This window comes from Hylobates moloch, unplaced genomic scaffold (assembly GCF_009828535.3).
Source record: "Hylobates moloch isolate HMO894 unplaced genomic scaffold, HMol_V3 SCAFFOLD_3, whole genome shotgun sequence".
Classification (NCBI taxonomy): domain Eukaryota; kingdom Metazoa; phylum Chordata; class Mammalia; order Primates; family Hylobatidae; genus Hylobates; species Hylobates moloch.
In genome coordinates, this window is record NW_026652278.1 from 144,308,135 (window position 1) to 144,332,354 (window position 24,220).

A 24,220-nucleotide genomic window follows, 5' to 3' on the forward strand; every position below is an offset into this window, starting at 1 on the left:
TACTCAGGAGGCTGAGGCAGAATGGCATGAACCCGGGAGGCAGAGCTTGCAGTGAGCCGAGATCACGCCACTGCACTCTAGCCTGGGCGACAGAGCGAGACTCCGTCTCAAAAAAAAGAAAAAAAAAATTATGTAACAAATAAAAGCCCTACAGTTTACTTTCTGGTTCTTGGTTATTGTCAAAGGGTATTGGAATGTTAAGCTGGTGTAGTAGCTTTAAAAGTGGAATTTAAGGCCGGGCGTGGTGGCTCATGCCTGTAATCCCAGCACTTTGGGAGGCTGAGGCGGGCAGATCACAAGGTCAAGAGATTGAGACCAGCCTGGCCAACATGGTGAAACCTCGTTGCTACTAAAAATACAAAAATTAGCTGGGCGTGGTGGTGCGCGTCTGTAGTCCCAGCTACTCAGGAGGCTGAGGCACAAGAATCACTTGAACCTGGGAGGTGGAGGTTGCAGTGAGCTGAGATTGTGCCACTGCACTCAAGCCTGGCGACAGAGCGAGACTCCGTCTCAAAAAAAAAAAAAAAAGAGTGGAATTTAGTTAAGTTTGGGGGACAGAAAGAAGCCACGGCTCTCCTGCCTTCTTCCAAATATACTGAACTTCTGATATGTTTGATCAAATTAAATGCTTTTGGTCTGGCATGATTACAGGTGCAAGCCTGTAATCCCAGCTACCAGGGAGGCTAAGGCAGGAGGATGACCTGAGCCCAGGAGTTTGAGGCTACAGTGCACAATGATTGTGCCTGTGAATAGCCACTGCACTCCACCTTGGGTGATATAGTGAGACCCCCATCTCTACACACACACACACACACACACACACACACACACACGAAGAATAACATAGACACATCAAATGTGAGCCATTTTGCTGACTTGGGCATACAATAAGTCCATATCTCTGGGTTCTAAAGATGTACCAATCTTGCAGTGAGCTGAGATCACACCACTGCACTCCAGCCTGGTCAACGCAGCAAGACTCTGTCTCAAAAAAAAAAAAAAAAAAAAAATAGTAGGCCAGGTGCAGTGGCACACTCCTGTAATCCCAGCACTTTGGGAGGCCAAGGCGGGCAGATCACTTGAGCCCAGGAGTTCAAGACCAGCCTGGCCAACATGGCGAAACCCCGTCTCTACTAAAAATACAAAAATTCACCAGGCGTGGTGGTGCATTCCTGTAATTCCAGCTGCTCAGGAGGCTGAGGCAGGAGAATCACTTGAACCCGGGAGGCTGAGGTTGCAGTGAGCCGAGATTGTGCCACTGCACTCCAGCCTGGGCAACAGAGCGAGACTCCATCTCAATAAATAAATAAATAAATATAAAAAATAAAGATGTGCCAATCAAACAAGCGTTTGCTCTGTAGATGAGGTGAGTGCTCCTGATCAGATAGTATATTCAATAAAATAAGCATGTCATCAAACTAACTTTCTTGGCCTTTGTTCTTTGGTTGAAAAACTCCCGTTGACCTCATGAATACCACATTTATTAACCCCGGAAGACAACAGATAGCTAATGCAACATAAATGTCTGTGGCTTTAAAAATACATATTATTATGTGTGCAGTCTACAAACACTTTCCTGAAATTGGTCTTCTGTGGGCAGTGATTTAAACTTTTCAACTTGGACGCTTTTCCTGCTGGGGGCTGTAAAGATGAGAACTCGGCCCTTACTCTTCAGTGTTTCTCACTCCCGTCTCCCCTACTTCGGAATGAAACACAATATCTTAAGCAAACAGAGCCCAAAGAGGCTGATCATTGGCTCTCATTGTCCCCTGATACCGCAGCCCCGCCCCTTTGGCTTGTGCTGACTAGCTGTTTATATTTTAGTAAGGGCCACCCTTTAACTCGGCAGCTTGATGACTATAATGGGCCCAATTGTCTGCGGGCTGCGGGGAGCTGAGTCCCCAGATTGGAGGAGGCTGGCTCTGGTCTTTGATGCACAGGAGTGGCCGTTATGGAACGCAGGTAGGACGCTTTTCAATGTGTGATAATTCTTTTTCTGGGCCAGCTGGTTAATCCGGGGCTAGGAGAAACAAGTTGTGATTGAGTTGCTACTTTTTCCTGGTTTTAATTTTTTGCCAGCTGAAGATGGAAGGAAAAGACTGGGATTTGCTGACAAAGCTCACAGTGAGCTGTTAATCCAGGCAGGAAGGGAGTAAGGAAGCAAAAAATCGCGGGAGAGACACAGCTGGATTTGACACCAAAGCAACATGAATGTTCCAGTAATGTTGTGAGACTCAAATGCTGTTTTATTTCCTAACATAGCTAGTCACAGTCAGGAGCTTAGCTGTGCCTCTCTGGGGTTTCTGTAAGCCAGCTGCTAGCCGATGTAACTCAGTCGACTCCGTTTGAAAGGACCTAATATCTGCTAGTATTTTCAAAGGACAAACTGTAGTAGTCTTGCATGTTATAAATAGGCCTATTCAGAAATGTGGGAACAGTTTAGAGCAGGCAGGAGACTGTAAAGTTTTACTGCCGCGTAAAAGTGCTCAAAGGGTACTATGTCCCTCTGCCGTGGGGCTGTGGAATGAAGGAATAGCCCCAGGTGAATAGAGCGTTTGTCCTTGACTACCCAGGTGAGAAGTCAGCAGAGCCTGGGGACGCCATGTGAGTCAGCGGTGAAGCCTGACGTGGGCTCAGCCAGCCACACCTCGGGGTGCTTGCTGGTTTCCAGAGTGTGAATGGGTGAGGGTGGAAAACCACTCAGGCACCGGTCTTTGGTGCCTGCTTTATCTTCTTGGCTGGCCCATTCGGTGCTCAGCGAGGCACCTGTTGTAGCTCACGGGGTGCGCAAAGGGCAAGGAAAGGGTTGTGCTGTCATTATGACCTGCAAGGTGGGGAGGGGGCTACAACATCTCGAGTCCTGGGAATTGCTTTAGAAAGTCCTCCTCCTCCTCCTCCTCCTCCTCCTGCTGAACAAAGAATCACCTATGGCAGCTTTGATCAGATAAGTTTCTGGTGAGCCCCGTGGTGTGGAGTCAGTGAACTTGCAGTTTGTGTTTGTTATCGACAGGAGCCTGATAAAATGAAAAAGTGAGGTTTAATTTTTAGATAAAGCTAAAGGTGAACCATGGGACTTAAATACATTTAACGCTTTGAAAGTCTCCCCACCTCTCCAAATTCCCACAACTTGTATCTATTATCTAGCTACACCTTGTTTAAAGCCACCATGATTTTTGTGGATCCTGGAGGTATTAAGTCAGAATACAAAGGGTATTTTTCAAATGAATTTGACCCCAAGCAACATGAATGCTTGAACCCATTGTATGTAAACAGGTGGTCTCTAAGTGAGGCCAAGATCTCCCAGAGGGGTCCTAGAGCCCTGGAGAGGGATGAGTCGCCCCACGAGGAGGTCCTGACAAGGAACGGAACTTCTGACTCTGCCAGTGAACTTTTGACTCTCCCAGGTGGGGTGGAGGCGCCAAAGGGAAAGGACAGGTGTGCATCATTCGCCCTCCAAGCCCACCGCAGGCCTCACAAATCCCGTTTGGTCAGGTCAATGCATTCTCACCTTCCCACCTAACTTAGGTTTCCCACAGTTTAACTCAATTCTGACACTAACTGCAGTGAGTGCAGACCCTGAGGTTTAAGGGCTCAGTCCTACCAGGCTGCCTCGACCTCAGAGGCCAGTTGCAGGCTGAAGGTTGTCACTTGTGCTTCTGACCAGCTGGCTGTCCATGAGAAGTTCTCACGATCCTTCCTCAGGTAGATTACAAGCTGTATAACTTTGTCTAACTTTGTGCTGTAAGTCAGAGATTGACTTCTTGGGGTCACTCTTTTGTTAGCATAGCTCACAGAACTCAGGGAGACACTTAATTCCATTTACCCGTTTATTATAAAGGGTATTAGAAAGGATACAGATGAATGACTACATACAGCCAGGTGAAGAGATGGCTAGGGAGGGTCTTGGAGCTTTCATGCCCTCTCCGGGCGCCACTCTCCCAGCGTCTCCATGTGTTCAGCTATCCAGAAGCCCTCCAGACCCGCTCCTTCGGGTTTTTATGGAGGCCTCATTACAAAGGCATGAGTGATCAAACCACTGGCCATCGGTGACTGAGTCAACCTCCTGCCCCTCTTTGCTCCCTGGAAACAGGGTCAGGGGGTGTGTATGGGTGGAGTAGGGAGAAAGGGGCTGAAAGTTCCAACTCTCTAATCACTTGCTTGGTTCCCCTGGCAACCAGCCCCCTCCAGAGGCAATCCGGGAGCCCTCAGTCGTCAATGATCTCATTAGCATACAGAAAGGCTCTTTATCACTTTGTACATTCCAAGGGTTTTTCTTTCTCTTTCTTTTTTAAATTTGAGACAGGGTCTTGCTCTGTCACCCAGGCTGGAGTGCAGTGGCACAATCAGGGCTCACTGCAGCCTCGACCCCTTGGGCTCAACCGATCCTCCCAATCCTCCCGCCTCAGCCTACCAAAGTGCTGGGATTACAGGTGCATGCTCCCATGCCCAGCCAATTGCAAGGATTTTAAGAACTATGTGCCAGGAAGCAGAGACAAAACCAAATATATATTTCTTATTATAAATCACGGTATCACACCTTCCTCATGATTCACACTTCAGGTCACTTACTCACTGTGTAACTCTGTGCAAGTTCCCTAACCTCTCTGTGCCCCAGTTCCCTTATCTGTAAAATTCGCTAAATCCCAGGAGGGCCCAGCCACACTGGTAGGCCTATGCAGTGCTGTGGCCGATGGGGGACGGACGACACACAGAGGCAGAAGCCAAAGAACACAGGTTTAAAAACAAGGGGTTAAGAGCAAGAGCTTTGATTCAGACAAACCTGGAGTCGAGCCTCACTTTCGTTGTTTTACTTGTATGTTATTGGGCAAATTACCGAATCTCCCTAAGTCTGTATTCCTTCAGCCAAATAATGGGGATGACAATCTATTTCACTGGATGATTGTGAGGTTTAAATGTGGTCATGCATCAAAGTTCCTTATACAGCACTCAGTGCACAGCAAATATTCAGTGAATATTAATTATTTTATTATGACTGCTACCAGCATGTAACGACAGTCCTAAATACCGTCTAAGTTTACCAAATGTCTCTCTGATTTACTGGTGACATTGGAGAAAGGAAATGCTAAGATAATGCAGTGCAGTGGAAAGAAGGGCGGGCTGGACATCAGCGTTCTGGTCTCCATCCGGGACTGGCCAGCAGGTGGCTCTGGAAAAGGGAGTCCCTCAGGGTCACGGTTTTCTATCTGTCCTGAGGTGTGATCTTCAAAGTCCGTTCTAGCTTCTATCTAAGACTTTAGATCTGACGGAAATCTCCCTGGAGGAACTCACGAGCCGTAAGTTAAACGTGGTTTGAAATCACCCTTAAGCTCCTTGCTGATCATGCTTATCCATGTTGAAGGCTCATCCAGGAATAATAGATGGGTCTTGTGTGTGGTTTGAAACGTTCACTTCTGGCTAGGTGCAGTGGTACACACCTGTAATGCCAGCACTTTGGGAGGCCAAGGTGGAGGGATCGCTTGAGGCCAGAAGTTCAAGACCAGCCTGGGCAACATAGTGAGACTTTGTCTCTAAAAAATAAAAATAAAAAATTAGCCGGGCATGGTGGTACACACCTGTGGTCTCAGCTACTCAGGAGGCTGAGGCAGTAGGATCACTTGAGTCTGGGAGGTAGAAGCTGCAGTGAGCTATGATTGTGCCAGTGCACTCCAACCTGGTTAAGACCTTGTCTCAAAAGGAAAGTACACTTTTATTTTCACAGGAGGTAATGATACATTCAAGTTGGTTACTTTACACAAGAAGAAATTTGTGTAATTTCTTACACAAAGAAATTACACAATTTTAGATAAATTTATCTTTATCTAAAATTATAATAAATAATTTTATTATTTAATAAATAAATCTAAAACTCATTTATGTAAAATTTGTGTTTATCTAAAATTTTCATAGTAAATTGTATGGAAAATATAATATGCCGTAGATGTGTCAAGACCAGAACATAGGTCAAACGGAGCTGAACTCGAGTCCCAGGTCGGCTGGTTGACTGCTAGTGACCTTGGGCAAGTCACTCACCCTCTCCAGTTCTTGTTTTCCTCACCTGAAAATGGGAACGATATTGTCTGCCTTATCAGGCTATGATAAGAATGGAAAGCTAGAACATGTAGACTGCCCTCCATAGTGCTTGGCATGGGGTCGTTCCTTTTCCCTCCCAGATGGAACACCGTATCCATCCCGATGGAAGTTTCTAGATGGTGATCCAGAGGATTCCAAGCAGAGAACATTTACGATTTCCATGCATTATAAAAGTGTGAGCCTGCAAGGCAAGGTCTGGAGCTGGGAGCACATCTGGAGCAGTGGGTGGATACTGAGAACCATATCCACACACACAAAGAAATGTGTTCGTTTAGAAGATTCAGCATCAATTCCTTCTTCCTAAGATTTGACAAGACTGGAGTCATTTCTTCACCAGGCCCATTTTATGAAAAACCCTGGGAAAACTGAGGTCCAGCAGCCAAAGATCTAACACAATGGAATCAGGAAAAATGGTGGACAGGCCCCTGAAGGCATGTAAGGAGCAGGGAGCCTGGTGACCTTGGTGTACCCAAAGCCTCCCTAACTAGAGTAATGGAACACCAATGTGGTTTACATTCATAATCCCTTGCATTTGAGAATTTTTATATCTACTTAAGTTTTCAAACAAAGGACACTCCCACCACCTCCCACACTTATTAGCATGCTGTTTTATCACTCCAATGTGTTCAAGGGACCCACCCCCATAAAAGATGAAAGATGAATCAGAAAACTCAACTGGAATTGCACTCCCTAGAGTGGCCCTGGGAGTTGTTTAGATATGCATAGTCTCACCTCAAGGCACCTGCTGGGAACAAGATCCCTTATTATACCTCCAGTCCTGCTCAGCTTTTTAAGGGAGCATTTCCTGGTATATAGGTCTTTAACTACCAGGTGTATTTGTCCACTGTCCACCTGTGCCTTCAAGTACGGTACTTAACAAGTTGGAAATGAGGGAATGGTACACTTCACATTTTGCAACTGTTATACAAATAGAACTTCAATGAAATTCCTCAAACTATTGACTCTAGAAACCACGGGAGACAAAGGGTCAGCGTCTGACTTCACAAACGTTACCAACTTGAAAAATGAGATCTTTTCCTTAGTGTGTGGGAGGAATACATTTAAATCTGTAGTACCCTCAAAACCTCACTCTAAACCTGGTCTGGCACTTTTCCATGTGTGTTCTTTGATATGGTAAGTAGCTAAGTATATCCCACCAGAGACCTTCCAAGGATGGATTTTTTTCCTCCATATGACTTCTCTCACTCTTTGCAGAGGAATAAAATAGAGTTTCAACTGAACTTTGAAGCTGTAACCTGACCTCAGAATCATGCACCATAAAGAGCATTTGTGCTTTTCAAGATACTTTCAAATCCATATAGTTTTCCAAGATACTCCTAGTTGCCACATTGGGTGATTTAATTTTTTTTATTTATTTTTATTTTTATTTTTTGAGATGGAGTCTCACTGTCTCCCAGGCTGGAGAGCAGTGGCGAGATCTCGGCTCACTGCAACTTCCACCTCCCAGGTTCAAGAGAGTCTTCTGCATCAGCCTCCTGAGTAGCTGGGATTACAGACCCCCACCACCACGCTTGGCTAATTTTTGTATTTTTAGTAGAGACAGGGTTGTGCCACGTTGGCCAGGCCGGTCTCAAACTCCTGACCTCAGGTGATCTGCCTGCCTTGACCTTCCAAAGTAATGGTATTTCAGGAATAAGCCACTGTGCCTGGCCTGGGTAACTTAATTTTAAATGTAGGGACATCAAGCAAAATGTTGCTGAGGAGTCTCTTTCACAGCAAAAGTCCTGTGAAATCTGCAACGCCATCTTTTTCCATTGGTCCCCAAATGTTTTACAGGCAACTGGGCAATAATTGCATTTCCAGGAATGCCAAATGGAGCCAAATCCTTTTAATAGCCCACTGACATGCAGGTTATTCCACTGGGGACCAAAAGGAAAGAATTAGAGCTCTCAAAATATTTGATTCTTGATTTGTGCTTTTCACTGGATGATTCTATTTTCTTGAGAGCATTTTTAATGAAACAACAGCAATCAGTGATTTCTTAGGAATGTGGCCCCTTTAAATACACCTTCAGTGAGACTAGCTCTTGTGTTTCCTGGACACTCTGTGTGTTCTGGACATACTGGAGGCACAGCATAAATATTAATTAATGCTGGCCGTTACAAAAAGAAAATGAAAAGACCCCTATAAGGCAGCAGTGACCCTAGAAGCCCCAGAAGTCGTGTTGGAACTGTGACAAGGAAAGATAGTGACAAGATCTGAAAAAAGCAGTTCTCTTCCCACACTCAACACATGCAGTAAACCTAGACATGCAGGGCACCATTGTCTGAGCTGTCACTGGAGGGCTGGGAGGAGACAGGGGATGGGGCAATGGCAGCCTGCCCACTCCTCCTCATCACTGTCCAGGGGCATTCAGGAAACACAGGCTTCCAATATGAGGCTGCCTTTTTTTCTCACAAGCCATGCTCACCAGGAATCCATAGCAGCCATCTGCACACCGACCTGGTGGTGTCTCAAGCTTCCAGGTGTGGTTTTGGGGGCAGGGTCCTTGGGGAAGGGGGGAGCTGCTGCCAGTGAGGTAACCTGAGGTCAGCTCTGGACAGGGCTGGGTGGAAGAAGAGTGTAGTGACTGCTGATCCCTGTCCTTTCTAGGAATTGGGGTTACTGGGTCAGAGAAACATCTCAATACCTTCCAGGCTTCCAAGGCTGGTTGCAAACCTGCTCCTTGATAAGAGAAACCACATCCAACCTTTAGGAGCAAGGTGGGGCAACATGGGAGCAGATCCTTGTTCATTTGTTCATTTGTTTTGGCTTGCCTGCTTGCTTTTTTCTTTTTCTTTCTTTTTTTTTTTTTTTTGAGACAGGGTTGCACACTGTTGCCCAGGCTGGAGTGCAGTGGTGCAATCATGGCTCACTGCAGCCTTCACCTCCCAGACAGGTGATTCTCCCACCTTAGCCTCCCAAATACCTGGGACTACAGGCATGCACCACCATGCCTGGCTAATTTTTTTTTTTTTTTTTTTTTTTTGTAGATATGGGATTTTACCACGTTGCCTGGGCTAGTCTCTGAACTGCTGGGCCCAAATAATCTGCCCACCTGGGCCTCCCAAAGTGCTGGATTACAGGCGTGAACCACCGCACCCAGCCTACAAATTCTTATATGACAATTTGAATCTCTGCTTGGATTTGTTTTATCCACTCTTGTGCTTGTAACTCAAACTTTAATACTTGAAAAGGTTCATCAAAATTTAAATGTACTTTTCTAAATCTGTGAGAAGGCTGTCTCCCAAGATTGTTTGTTATTGCACATCTTTTCCCCCAGCAGATGGAAATATCCCTTCTCTATTCTCTTTCCCTTAGTCTTTCGAAAACTCAGAGTGAGGAGGAAGTGCCTGCTTCTAGCTTCTGGCGGTAGGCTACACTTCCCAGCCTGTCCGAATGGCCTCTCTGCAGGCTTCAACCCTTTATGAGAAATAAAGCTGTCCTCTAGCAAAGTCATCAAGCTAAGTGTCTGTCAACAGATGATGATTAAAGTGTGGTACATATACACCATGGAATACTACTCAGCCATACAAAGAATGAAATCATGCCTTTGGCAGCAGCAGGGATGAACCTGGAGGCCATTATCCTAAGTGAAATGAGTCAGAAACAGAAAGTCAAAAACTGCATGTTCTCAGTTATAAGTGGGAGGTACACAGTGGGTATATGTGGACAAAGAGAGTAGAATAATAGGCATTGGAGGCTCCAAAAGGTGGGAAGATGGAAGGGGATAAAGGATGAAATATTGCCTATTGGGTATAATGTACATTACTCAGATGATGAGTACACTAAAAGCCCAGACTTCACCATTATGCAATATTTCCATGTAAGAAAACTGCACTTGTGGGGGTGTATGCTGTGGTCCCAGCTATTCAGGACGCTGAGGAGAGAGAATTGCTTGAGCCTGACAGTTCAAGGCAGTGAGCTGTGATCGCACCACTGCATTCCAGCCTGGGCAACCAAGCGAGACCCTGTCTCTAGGAAAAAAAGAAAAAGAAAGAAAGAAAAAGAAAAGAGGTGGATGCAGACTGGAGATTTAGGAAAGCCTTTTCAGCTCCTTTCTCTTGCCAAATCTTGTTTGTGGCTTTGGTGGGTGGTTTTGTTTGGGGGCCTGTCTTCTTATTCCCTTTTCTTTTTTCTCTTAATCAAAGCAGTCTGTTCTGATACTGCCAATGAAACAACTCTTTCCAGTTCCTTCACATGGTGGTTGTGCACGTAGCCTCCAGGCCTGGACTTGCATCAGTCATTTTGTCTATTCATACAAAGGGAAATTTAGGCTTTGTTCAGTTCATCTCCTACCAGGGCATGTACTTTCACAGCCACTGCCTGGGAAGCTTTGTGTGCATGAGATATCACTGGTCTGCCAGGCTACCAACTTAACTGTAAGTGGAGAGACTAACTGATGAAGCAATGACTGTGTGCCAGGAACTGTTCTAAGTGCTTTATGTGTTTGAGCCAGTCAGCCCGCTATTATTGTTCTTCTCCATTTTCAGGTGAGGAAACTGAGGCTCAGATTGTTGAGAAAATTGTCCCAAGCCACACAGCTGGTCAGGGGCAGGCCAGCATTCAGGTTCCAGATGCTGTTTTTAACCATTATGTGACGCCTCCAGGGTACATTATATTCTTTTGTATGAATGTGCAAAAATATGTCTTCATGCTTCTATTTGTGTTCATTTAACTTGTTTCAATTTTTTTCTATCACAAATAATACAGCAATGAATGTTTTTGCAATAATAGCTTATAATAATAGTTAACATTTGTTGAATTGCTAACAATGTGATGGGCTCTGTTTCAAGTTCTTTATGCATCTTAATTAATTTAATCTTTGTAACAATCCTACTATTTATTTATTTATTTATTTATTTATTTATTTATTTTTTTGAGACAGAGTCTCGCTCTGTCGCCCAGGCTGGAGTGCAGTGGCACGATTTTGTCTCACTGCAACCTCTGCCTCCCGAGTTCAGCAATTCTCCTGCCTCAGCCTCCCAAGTAGCTGGGATTACAGGTGCATGCCACCGTGCCTGGCTGATTTTTGTATTTTTAGTAGAGACGGGTTTCACCATGTTAGCCAGGCTGGTCTCGAACTCCTGACCTCAGGTGATCCACCGCCTCGGCCTCCCAAAGTGCTGGGATTACAGGTGTGAACCACCGTGCCTGGTGAATCCTACTATTATTACTATTTAACTAATTTAATCTTTGTAACAAACCTACTATTATTACCATTTAACAGAAGAGGGAAACGAGGCACAGGACAGTTGGCTACATATTTTGTTCCAGATTGCACAATTAGAAAGTGGCAGCTTAGCACCATAAGACATGGTGAGGAAAAAAGAAAAAAAAAAGTGGATGGTGGATGGGCTGGCATTGAAACCCAGAGCTGGTACTCTTATGATAGTGTCTAGACAATATCTGTGACCACACCTCTGACAGTGCCTCAAGAAAGATTTTTAAAGTGAAATTACTAGAGCATAAGATATAAACATTTAAAAGATTTTTGATACATCTTACAAAAGTGCTTTTCAATAACACCGGTTGATCATGCTCATTTGCATTTCCACGAGCACTGTGTAATTAATCTAGGACTCTAAAAGTTAGATAATCCACTGATAAATGGAGATGCCCCTCTAAGTCCCTGGGCAGTAAAACCTGACCAGCATAGCCTCCAATAACCTGCATAATGTTGAGGAGAGCTTGGATTTAAGAGGTTAAGAGGGTCAAACTCTTTTCTGTCCATTTTAAAATATAAGTTTTATTTAAGAGGAACTATCTAATGCGCTGAAGACAGTAACAGGTATCTGTAAAATTGCTTTTTGTAACTCAGAATCTTGGAACAAAAGAAACAATAAAGAAAATTTGGAACCAGAACTGTTTACCCTAAGGAAAACTTTGGTCCAAAGCAGCCTCTCAGCATTCCACATCATTTTCATCATTCTGAATAACAACAACAGCAACTAAGGTTTATATTGCACTTTTGACCGAACACATGTCTCTCTCATATTTGTTAGACCAAGCCAGTGTTTCTTGTACTTTCCTGAAGATAAGAAATACCAAGAGGTTTTGTTAGCTAGATCATCATAAATAATCAGGCCTCCCCTAGGTAAGTTCTGATTTAGGAGGTCTGGGTTGGAGCCTTAAATCTGTGTTTTGACAAGCATACTAGGTGATTTTTATTTTCTGAGAATTTTGGAAACTACTAGAAAACACAATAAAATAGCTGTAATAAGTTCTTTTTTCAATGTTAAGCTATTAACATTAGAATGCTTGCTTTTAATTCGAATCAGGTGTTACAGAGAAAATCTACAACGATCAGTCATTGCAACAGAAGTAACAATTACATACTAGCCTCACTTAGCATTCTTCACCCACACTGGTTACCTAAATGTACATTTCTTGATTCTCTTGAATGTCCACTATACAGGCAGATGCAACTTGCAAATGACACTAACTCAAACATACACTTCAGTGCCTCACTAGAACCCCTAATTGGCATCTTTTTTCTAAGTCAGTATACCTGGCATATGCCTGGCTAAAGTGCCACTTTCTCTTGTTTAGACCCTGAAGCTGATGTAGACTGGGAACTGATTACTGAGATTAGACATAGCTCCGCCTCTCCTCCACATAGGCCCACCCACCAAGAATCCCTACATTGGAAACCCTTGGGGTTCAAGGATCATGAGTCTGGGACATGGCCGCTGGGATCACTGTTCAGAGCTGAAAATGCATTTCCCCATGGAAACATTCATGTTGATGTGGTGCCGTTTTGCTAGAGTCCAAGTACATTCTCTGGTTTTTGTGGGCTGATCTGGGCACTTGCTGCCATTTATAATATTTCTATAAAAAAATATATCTCAAAACTACATTAGGGAGGGGTGCATCTGGAGTGTTGGAAATATCCCAGTTCTTGTTCTGGATGGTGTTTTTACCCTGTTATGATCCCTTTGTGATATTTCATTGAGCTGTTGCCTTAGGATTTGTGCACTTCTCTGTTTTTAAATTATATTTATTAAAAATTTCAACGTATGGGGGTTTGCAAGAAAAAAGGTTTCTTAAAACCCTTCCATGTGGAATATAGCCTTTTGGAAATTAAAAACAGGCATTGAAATCTATGATTAATATAAAGAATAAGAAAATAAATCAATTTTCATATTTTTTTCAGACTTTGGATAGAAGATTTCAAAAGAAACCCTTTCATGGTTCCTTTTATTTGTTTTTTCATCTGTAATTTGAGAATTAAACAGACATACAGTCACAATAGTCCCAAGCAATACGGTTCAAAAAACTTTTTTGCCTGTTTTTATTTTTTTTGTTCTTGTTTTATGCAAGTGAGGTTTTTAGCTGGAAACTTCAAAAGCCTGACACGTATTAAAAATAAGCAGATTTATGATGAGTGGGATTTTTGGCAAGCAATTGAGAAAAATCACCAAGACTCCAAAGAGAGCTGTTCTCTTTCTGTCTTGGCTGTTTCGTGTGCTCTTTCTTAATATTTGATTTGAAGCAGTGTATGGTTCTGTAATGTGACCTGAAGCCTCTATTGAGTAAGCCTCCCTGGAGACTAAGAAACATCTTTCTATGCTAATGGATTAGTCAAAGAAGATCAATGTATCATCATTTCAAGAAAATATTACAAGAAAGTATGCTCTTACTCTAATGGAAGCCAGTAGCAATTTCCTTGTCAATTTCCCAGCTATTTTTAAATATTATTTTAGTACTTACTTTCTTGTGCTGACTCTATGTTCAATCTAAAATTAATTGTTTGTCCCAGTTCACTTTCTTAGTCCCTGGACTCCAGTTGCAACTTTCATGATATTCTGTTCCTCTCCTGCAGAGGGTTTAAAGGGCTGCAGAGTAAGAGGGCAACTTGCACATTCTTTTAACAAGACAAAAGGAGGCATGTTTCTCAATTCTTCCCTTAGTTTCTATCCCCAGAAGTTCTCAAGGTGAATGTCCAAGTCCAATTTGTGCTACTATAACAAAATGCCTGAGGCTGGCGAATTCATAGACAATAGAAATTTATTTTCAGTTCTGGAGGCTGGAAAGTTCAAGATCAAGGCATCAGGAGGTTTGGTGTCTGCTGAGGGCTGTTCTCTGATTCCAAGGTAGTGCCGTGAGCGTCTTTACATTGCGAAGGGGATGGAAGGACAAAAGGGCTTGCTAGTTCCCTCAAGTCCTTTTATAAAGGCATTAATCCATTCGTGAAAGGGGAGCCCTCATGATCTAAACACTTCCTAAAGGCACCAATCTCTTAATACTATCACACTGGCAGTTAAGTTTCAACATATGAAGTTGGGGGCACACATTCAGGCCATAGCAATGAGATTCTGTGAGTTCTTTGATTTAGATGAACTTTGTTTAGATGAACTTTTATTTCTCCCCAACATCTTACCATAAGCACAGTCAATACAACTGAAAATTAAGCTTTGCTTTTTCCTTTCAAAGTGGCTCTTTTTTTCTGCTCATGTTTCTGTTAAATGACATGATTTTATTTTTTAATTTGTAAAATGTTTTGGGGTTTCTGCTAATTGAATTATGGGACCCTAGACATAAAGAAGACATAAACTCCCCAAGGAGTATACAGGGTAATAAGGAAATGAGGTGCATGTACAGATAACCCAAGTACCCAGGAGGCTGGAAGTGCTGTCACTGAAATACAAAGTATATGGGATTCAGAGGAAGAGGTCATTCTCATCCATGGGTACCAGTTGAACTTCATCAGAAACGGGCAAGATTTGGACAGGGGAAGATGAAGGAAAGGCCACCCCAGACTCAGCAGGAACAGACACTTCAAAGGCAAGAAAGTGCAGGTCAGTTGAAACTGAGGGAGTCAGTGCAAGAATTGCTGTGAAGTTTAATTTTACAGCATAGGAGGCAGTTAAGTTCTAAAACCAGCACTTGAAAAAGAGAGTCATGGTGACTCAGTGATGCTTGACAATCTGAACGTACTGCCTCTCAGTAATTCTCACACCACCAAGATGTCCTTCCAGTGTTGCAACAAATCATGATTTCTTTGATTGATCACCAGATGAAGCAGTTGGCTGTGTTTAGAGGCTATGTTGGAGAGCAGGGAGAGACAGAGAATAAGAATAAGAATGTATTTTTTTTTTTTTTTTTTTTTTTGAGACGGAGTCTCACTCTTTCGCCCAGGCTGGAGTGCAGTGGTGCGATCTCGGCTCACTGCAAGCTCCGCCTTCCGGGTTCACGCCATTCTCCTGCCTCAGCCTCTCCGAGTAGCTGGGACTACAGGCGCCCGCCACCACGCCCGGCTAATTTTTTTTTGTATTTTTAGTAGAGACGGGGTTTCACCGTGATCTCGATCTCCTGACCTCGTGATCCGCCCGCCTCGGCCTCCCAAAGTGCTGGGATTACAAGCGTGAGCCACCGCGCCCGGCCAAGAATGTATTTTTAAAAAGTAAATCACACTTACCATGGCAGGATGCTCACACAGTCATAGCCACAGGGGAACCAAGATTGAGAAAATTTCAGATTTTCTCTAAGTTCTCCAAAGAAAAATGTACAAAGATCATGAATAGGCAATTTAAAGGAAATAGTAATGGTTAATGATCATATGTAAAATGTTCAACATCACCAATGATCCCATAAATCTAAATTTCAGAAGGAAGTTATTATTTTCTTCCTATCATTCACAAATATTTAAAAATAACACTGCTGGTGAATATGTGTATCTTAATTTCATGCATTGCTAATAAGAATGTAAATTGGTACAACCTTTGTAGAAAGCAGTTGTGCACAAGAAAAAATAGAGACTATAAATGGTAATGTAATTTATTCACTTATTCATTTGCAAATATTTATTAAGCATATTGTATATCTGGCAATGGATTTATCTGTAGGCAGTGGATCTGTAAATGATTTCTGTTTTTTGTCTTGCTGTGTCACCCACGCTGGAGTGCAGTGGTGCAATCACAGCTCACTGCAGCCTTTGGCTCCTGGGCTCAAGCAATCTACCCACCTCAGCCTCCTGAGTAGCAGGGACTACAGGCATGCACCACCACACTCAGCTAATTATTTTATTCTTTTTGTAGAGACAGGGTCTCTCTATGTTGCCCAGGGTGGCCTCCAATTCTTGAGCTCAAGTGATCCTCCTACCTTGGTATCCCAAAGTGCTGGGATTCAGGTGTGAGCCACTATGCCCGACCTATTTTATTCTTTATACTTTTATGGATTTTCCAAATTTTCTAGAATATTTAATTGCCTTTTATCAAAAATATGCATTTTAATAAATCCTTTCCATCTTTTAAGGCCCAAGTCAAGTCTACAAGTCTACCCTTTCCATATAGTATTTCCTGGACTTTAGGAAGTGCTCTCTCATTTTTCTGTGACCCTTCCAAATGAGTCTTTTCATATATGGTCTTGAGTTGTAGCCACTTGTATGTATGACTTTCTTCCCAACTAGTAAGGGAGTTACTGAAGAATAAGGATTGTGGTGTAGAAATCCTAAATTTTTAGGCAAAAGACTAGTTCTCCTTCCCTACCTTCTCCATGAAGCCTTTTCTACTACTCAAAGGAAAAAAAAAAAAAGGTGATTTCTTCTTCCCTGAATTCTCAAAACGGTTTTTTATGCCCCTATTATGGAGAGTAAAATACCCTGCTTTGCTTTGGATTACAGATGATTGTCCTTGTCCTGACCCCCCATTCTGCTTTGGATTATAGTTAATTGTGTTTATCTTAACCATAGCACCCATTAGTCATCCAACTCCTTACTATAGGAAACGAATCTCTTATCTCTGTGTGCCCAGGGTGGTGTTTTACATAAGGTGTGTGCTCAGTAAACATTGGTTGATCTTATGACAGAATGAAACTGGCTCTTTCCAGCTATTTCAAACAGGTGCATTTCAGTTAGTCTGGAATCCAAAGTTTCAGAGTGCCATGCAAGAAGCAGACCCAACTGTTGAGGAGTGGCAGTCATAAAGCCCGATCCGCCAGAAAAAAATCTACCAGGAAATGAATTCACCTTAGACTTCTGATGCCCCAAATAATGCTATTTAGTGCCTTTATGGGTCCTGAGAACTTTATCTGTGAAGCCCTACCTTCTTTCACCATCTCACAAACTTCTAAAAATTGTTTCCCAAAAGAATTCCACCCTTTCATTCATAAATTAAACACCACAGATTTGCCCTGAAACCCAGTTTCAGGCCCTCATCTTCCACTGTGGCCATTGAGAGAAAAGTTTAAAATCAAGGACTGCATAAGTATTTTAGAATTTTAAAAATGGGCCTAGAATGGTATCTTACACCTGTAACTCAACACTTTAGGAGGCCAAGGTGGGTGGATCACTTGAGCTCAGGAGTTCAAGACCAGCCTGGGAAACAAAGTAAGACCCTGTCTCCCTGAAAAATACAAAAATTAGCCAGGTGAGGTGGCATATGCCTCTGGTCCCAGCTACTCGGCAGGCTGAGGTGGGAAGATGGCTTAAGCTTGGGAAGCAGAGGTTGCAGTGAGCCGAGGTTGTGCCACTGCACCCTAGCTTCAGTGAGAGAGCCAGACCCTGTCTCGAAAAAATAAAAATAAATAAAATGAGTAAAATAAAATAAAATGAAGGAAATAGAGCACAAGATTCATTTCCATTTAATACATAATTATTGTATTCCAGGATTTTGCAAAGCCTTGTCCTGGGCACTAAGGATGATCCAAAGATTAAACAGGACGTTGATCTCCTAAGATCCCATGTGGCTATGGCAATGTAATTGAGGAAAGGGAGGAACAGTGTAAAAGGAGTCAAGAGACAGGGAGGTCATTGCCCTTGACTGCAGGGTTCTGGGCCAGAATTGGGTTAGAAGCGGGAAATAAATAGGAAGGCCACTGGTAACTGCTCATAATTGTGTTGGTGGTGACTGCTGATGCTTTGAGTCTGTGCCCAGTAAATATAAGATGTAGGTGGGATTCAGATAGAATGAGAAAAGCTTTAGGAAAAAATAAAAATCAAAGTTCTAAGGCAATATTGCACAGAAGATATGATGACAGACAGGTTGTTATAGAAAAGGATGGCATTTAACAGAACACAGTGCATCTGTGAGTGTTCTTAGCTTCTGACAACAGACTAACTCTAGTTAGTTTGAAAGTAAAAGGAATTTATTAAAGACCTTTATTATGACACCATCAAGAAAATCAAAGGATAGCCCATAGAATAAGAACAAATATTTTCAAAGCATTTATCTGATAAGGAACTCACATCCAGAATGTGAGAATTCAACAATAAAAGACAAGTTTAAAAGGACAATTTAAAATGGGCAAATAGTGTTGGTTGTACAACAATGTAAATGTACTGTTCACAGTATATACACATATATACATTTTGATATAAAAAAATAGTAAATTTTGTTATATATATTTAACCCCAATTTTAAAGATAATTTTTTTTAAATGGGCAAAATTTCAATAGGCATTTCTACAAGGAAGATACCCAAATGGTCAACAAGCACATGAAAAGATACTTAACATTATTTGTCATTAGGGAAATGCAAAGCAAAACCACAGTGAAATACCACTTCACACCCACCAAGAAATTGAAACCCTCATACATTACTTGTGGTAGTGTAACATAGTGTAACTGCTTTGGAAAACAGTCTGGCAGTTCCTCAAAATGTTAAACGTAGAGTTAGTGTATGACCCAGCAATTTCACTCCTAGGTAAATACCCAAGAGAAATGAAAATACATGTCCACTCAAAAACTTGCATTCAAATGTTCATAGCAGCATTGTTTATACTAGCCACAAGTGGAAACAATCCAAATGTCTATCAAATGTTGAACAGATAAGCAAAATGTGGTGTATTTATATAATATAACATTCTTTGGCAATAGAAAGTCATGAAGTACTGACACACGCTACGTGGATACCTGAGTAAACTGAAAAAATTTTGCTGAGAGAAAGAAGCGAGACACAAAAGCCCACACATATTATATGATTTCATTTATATGAAATGCCCAAGTGTGGTGGTGTGCCTATAATCCCAATTACTCGGGAGGCTGAGGTGTGAAGATCGCTTGAGCCCAGGAAGTCAAGGCTGCAGTGAGCCATGTTTGTGCCACTGCACTCCAGTCTGGGCAACAGAGCAAGACCCTGTCTCAAAACAAACAAACAAAAACAAACAAATGCAGCCTCCTCTGGGAGGCCTTTCTTTGTTTCCTGCTTCTATGTTCCTATAACCCTCTGGGCATACATTTCTATCATTTTATAGTGTTTTGAAATTGTAAGTCATTCCTCCCCACCTTCCCCCCGCCCCCCAAAGAAGATAAGGCCCTTGAAAGTAGGCTCATGCTTTTTCCAGCTTTCTATTCTCAGCCTTGTGACTGATGAAGGAAGGGAGGAAGGAAAGGAAGGGAGGAAGGTGAGGAAGGAGGGAGAGAGGGAGGGAGCGAGGGAGGAAGGAAGGGAGGGAGGGAGAGAGGGAGAAAAGAAGGAAGGAAAGAGAGAGGAAGGAAAGAAAGGGAGGTAGGGAGGAAGGAAGGGAGGGAGAGAGGAAGGAAGGAAAAGAAGGAAGGAAAGAGAAAGGCAGAAGGAAAGAGGGGGGGGAGCGAGGGAGGAAGGGAGGGAGCGAGGGAGGAAGGGAGGGAGAGAGGAAGGAAGGAACGAGGAAGGAAGGAAAGAGCAAGGAAGGGAGGGAGGGAGAGAGGAAAGAAGGAGGGAGGGAGAAAAGGAAGGAAAGAGCGAGGAAGGAAGGAAGGAGGGAAGGGAGGGAGGGAGGGAGGAAGGAGGGAAGGGAGGGAGGGAGGGAGGAAGGAAGGAAGGAAAAAGAGAAGGAAGGGTCCCGACTTCAACTTCTTTTACGGGGTAAAAAAGACTAGACAGTCATGGCTCATCATTTTCAGGACTGATTGTATCATACTTGACTCATTTGTTAGAATTCACTTGAAGGAAACGCAGAGATTTTTTTCTTCGCTCACATTCAGGAGCTGTGCTTGCTTATAATGAACTGTCATGATGGAGGCTGGCCCATTTCAGCTCTGAGCCCCGTCAAGCTGAACTCACTTCCCCTGAAAGGGCAGTGTTTGCATTTGTGTTTACGGGACTGGGGAGGAGGATGCGTTTTCAGGAGACCTGAAAACCGAGCCAACCCCCTTTTCCTGCCCCCCCGTGCTGCGATTGGCCCATCCTGGAGGCTGGCTACAGGAGCCTTTAGTCATCGCACAGGGAAATCTTTCTGGAACCGGGCACCAACTTGCGTGTTTGTTTTCATGCTCTTTGTGCGGGGATTAGCTGTCGTGCCGGGCCTGAAAATGCTGCGAGCGCTGGGCGACATCTAATCCAGGATTTGCCTCTGCCTCGCGGTTGATGGAAAACAGATGTCTCACTGCTCTCGGCCTGAGCACAGAATGGAAATGACCGACCAGAGAGCCATTTGGAGCCGAGGACAGCCGGTGAAGGCCCTTCAGAGTCCAGCCAGGAGGCCGACTTTCCTCCTCTGGTCTGTTTTTACTACTTGAGCCGCTCGCTCCGAAAACGGCCTTGGATAAAGCAGTTTCACCTTCAGATCGCCTGGGGCTGCAGAAGCGCGGCTGCGGGGGAGGAAAGAGGAGGCGGAGAGGAGCGGGTGCGAAGTCCTGGGTCGCCCGCCCGCCGCCTGATGTCGTGAGCGAGCGTACCTCGGCCCTGGCTGGGGGCGCAGCGAGGCCCAGGCCCGAGGGGTGAGGCCCAGTCCCCTCCCGAGCGCGCACTGTTCCTGCGAAGCGAGTCTCCGTCTCGCAGTAAGTCGTGGCTCCGGCTGTGCCCTGGGAACCCTCCCGCCCGGGCAAGGGCCGGTGGCCCGAGCGTGCGGGAAGCCTGCCCAGAGTCTATTTCCGGACGGGCGCTGCGGGGCTGGCAGCCGGCCTGGAGCGGGTGCAGTGGGTCGGCGCGGCGCGGAGCTGTCAGCAACAGGGCCGCTGAGCAGCAGAACCCGGACGCGGCGCGGCTCCCAGGCCCTGCCCGCTGAGCTCTCCCGGGAGTCGCGGACCTCTGCCGTCCTCACTCCCCCGCGTCATGCAGCATAGCTTTCAAAGTCATTTTGCACTGAGAAAAAAAGATACTGAGCAAGCTGAAAGCAGGACTGTAGTAATTTTGAAAAGATTGGCTTCCTCTTTTTCTTTAAAAACATGTTTGGTCATTTTCCTAAAACTACTTTCCTTCCTTTAGCCTCCTCTTTCATCCTCTGCCCCAGCTCGTACTACAGTTCGGGCTTATTAGAGCAGGGAGATGGTGACTTTTGAGAGTTTGCAGGGCTCTTTCTGGTTGGTGCATGTATTCTGAAAATACTTGCCCGGCGTTGAAAGCTGCATGCCGCTGACAAAGTAGATAAAAGGTGTGGAGGACGGTTCGTCTCAAAAATGCCTGTCAGATCCAAAGCATTCGGTGAACCCCAAATTCGTTCCGACCTGTAATCCAACCCCATGGAGCAACTGATATCTTCCACCAGGCCCCTTCGCTTTCCCGGGAAATCACCACCTTTAATTTATGAAACAGAGACAGCTTTAGATTCAAAGACTTTTAAATAGTTAATTTTAGAGCACTTAGAATTCCAGCCATCCAAAGATTAGGCTAGCCCCTTAGGGTGTGAGGGCTTGTTCTTGTGGCAGTGTGCACATCTATGCCTTTTTTCATTGTTTTCTTCTAAAAATGGAGATTAAATTTTACATCAATATTTTTAAAATGTGGTTAAGGGTTGTTGCCTGACAACTTGTAATGAGGGTTCCTTTCCCAGGGGGTGGGAAGAGGTATTGTGCTGGGTCCACTGCTTCCCAGCTCCGCGTGACCTTTCCTCTCAAATTTCCACTTGATTTCATCTTTGGCAGAACTGGTACCTGCCCTTCAGCTCCAAGAAACAAAAGAGCAGGGGTGAGTCCGAAGGCTTTGACCACCTCACCCTTAACTAGAGATAGAAAGTATTTGATTAAATTCTTTATGATACACATTGCATTTCCTTCCCTTTCCAACTTAGGTTTATATAACAATGAAGGATCAGTTAAAATAAACTCCACCTCCCTTCTCCGTTAGGGTAAATATGGATTCCCTTAGGGTTGAGTTGGGCAGGGCCATCTACACTAATGAAATGTCTTCTAGGTGAGGTAATCTGGCCTGTTTCTGGGCTAGGTATAGAACACCACATCCCATTTGCCCTCATTAACTCATTCTTTTCCTAGCAGCCTCCCTTTTCTTTCTACCCTTTTCTATATAATCCCATTTAGCTACCACCATAACTCTACTTTGGATCATGGAATCTAGGATGCCATGACTGACAAGGTTTGTTTAGATGACTGTCCCTTATCAGTATTCCCTGAGAACATTTTTCCGGTTCCTGCCTTTATTTTCCTGGAAGACTCTATGTCGATTAAATCCTCCACTAGAAATTCCATTGTATCTGTCAAAAATAAGCATCACATCCACATCTTGAATATTTTTCTTGCATCATCATTTTAATGCTGACTTGCATGGCTTCCTGATTTCTACTTCAAATTTAAATACAAATGGAAGGAAGTTGTTATAAGACACTAAATATAAATGGGTTAGATAGTCTCAGTGAGAATTAACATCTTATGCTCTGACCTTTTCTTTGGTCTGTCCTTGGGTTGAATTCTATCCTTTCAATTTCTGACCATTGGCTACTCTAGAAAGAGGTTAGATAGTTCCTTTGTGTGTCAGGAATGATCTGTTTACTTGGCCTTTTCTGAGCAGCAGTTACTCACTACCTCTCCTAGTGCTGATTGGTAAGAATTTGGCCTATTCAACGATGATAACCCAACTGGGTAATATAGCAAGGCCCTAGGAAGCTTTGAAAATGACATCTTGAAGCCCTGAAATCCTGGTGCAATAACATTATCAGAACTTTCTCCTTCTTTCACGACTCCATGAAAAATGACACTGCTTGGTTTATATCAAATATGTCTTAGATTATAAATTCCCAAAGACAGCTTTAGCTTGATTTGTACAGGTACTAAAAGTTTATGCTGGCAGGTCAGCACCTGGCAAATGCTTTTGATGTTGCTACTAATGATGAAGACAGGAACAATGATGGTTTTCCTTTTTGGTTTCTTGAGAAAAGACTTCCTGCTTACAATGTCTGTTTGAGAGGTTATTCTGTGAATGTTATCTTAAAAGCCTTGAGGCAAAGGCTGGCATAATATCATACTTAGTCCCAACATTATTTCTTATACTTTTACATTTTAGACCTTCAGGCTGACCTGTTAGTTGGCATGTCTGAAAAATTCCATCTATGAGTTTAATTTATTATTTTCTCTGGAAGAAAATGACAGGTCTTTTGAAATGGGTAGTTGGTTTAAGAGTTAAAAGAATTGGCAAGTGCAACCTTTGAGATAAATAGGTAGAGAGGAAATTAAGGGGAGTGAATTTCATAACCTTGAGCCACTATTTACTAGACACTCAGCTTTTATGTCTGGTTAGAGAGTTTAGTGGAAATTCAATCTCAGAAACTGAGCTTTTGTTGGCAAATATTTTGTATTACTAATATAGTTATTTCCTATGTAACACTATATTATTTTTGCATATTCTGCCTTTGGTTGTTTTTGGTTTTACTTTTTAAATTTTTTTAGAGACTCTGTCACCCAAACTTCAGTGCAGTGGCACAATCATGGTTCACTGCATCCTCCAACTCCTGGGCTCAAGCTATTCTCCCACCTCAGCCTCCCGAGTAGCTGGGACTACAGGCATGTGCCACCACACCCGACTAATTTTTAAATTTTTTGTAGAGGCAGTGGCTCACTATGTTGCCCAAGCTGGCCTTGAGCTCCTGGCCTCAAGCGATCCTCCTGCTCTGGCCTCCCAAAGTGCTGGAATTATAGGCTCAAGCCACTGTGCCTGGCCTATGTCCTGCCTTTGAATCTCATCTTAATCCTTGAACAGAAATATCCTCTCCCTAGAATTTTCAATATTTTCCTTTTTCATAATATACTATATATGTAGATGAAATTTGTCTATGCAGAAGGGCTGGCCCAAGAGACTAAAATGTGTTCTTGAGTCAAAAAAATACCATATATGTCAGCATCTTTATTAATTTAAGACTGTTTAGAAATGCTCAAATAGAAGCTGTGGATACAGGTTTTGGTTCTGTCTTAACTGCAGTAAAACGAACTAACCTAAGACATGCTGACTTCTGGAACAAGGGCAATTTGTAGAAATATGCT

The 24,220-nt window shown here is 43.4% G+C and overlaps 1 protein-coding gene across 5 annotated transcripts in view; it reads left to right on the top strand.

Moving 5' to 3' along the window:
* The first annotated feature begins 1,844 nt into the window (after positions 1-1,844).
* Positions 1,845-24,220, top strand: part of TRIM2 (tripartite motif containing 2) — a 131,960-nt gene continuing 109,584 nt past the window's right edge. For 3 of the 5 annotated variants that reach the window (XM_032148399.2, XM_032148392.2, XM_032148396.2), the window contains exon 1: positions 1,845-1,962. In XM_032148399.2, coding sequence (XP_032004290.1) covers positions 1,933-1,962 — 30 coding nt within the window. In that variant the 5' untranslated portion in view covers positions 1,845-1,932. Of the gene's footprint in view, positions 1,963-20,051; positions 20,792-24,220 lie in introns of those variants that run through there. The other 2 variants (XM_032148414.2, XM_032148419.2) reach the window with 1 other exon arrangement.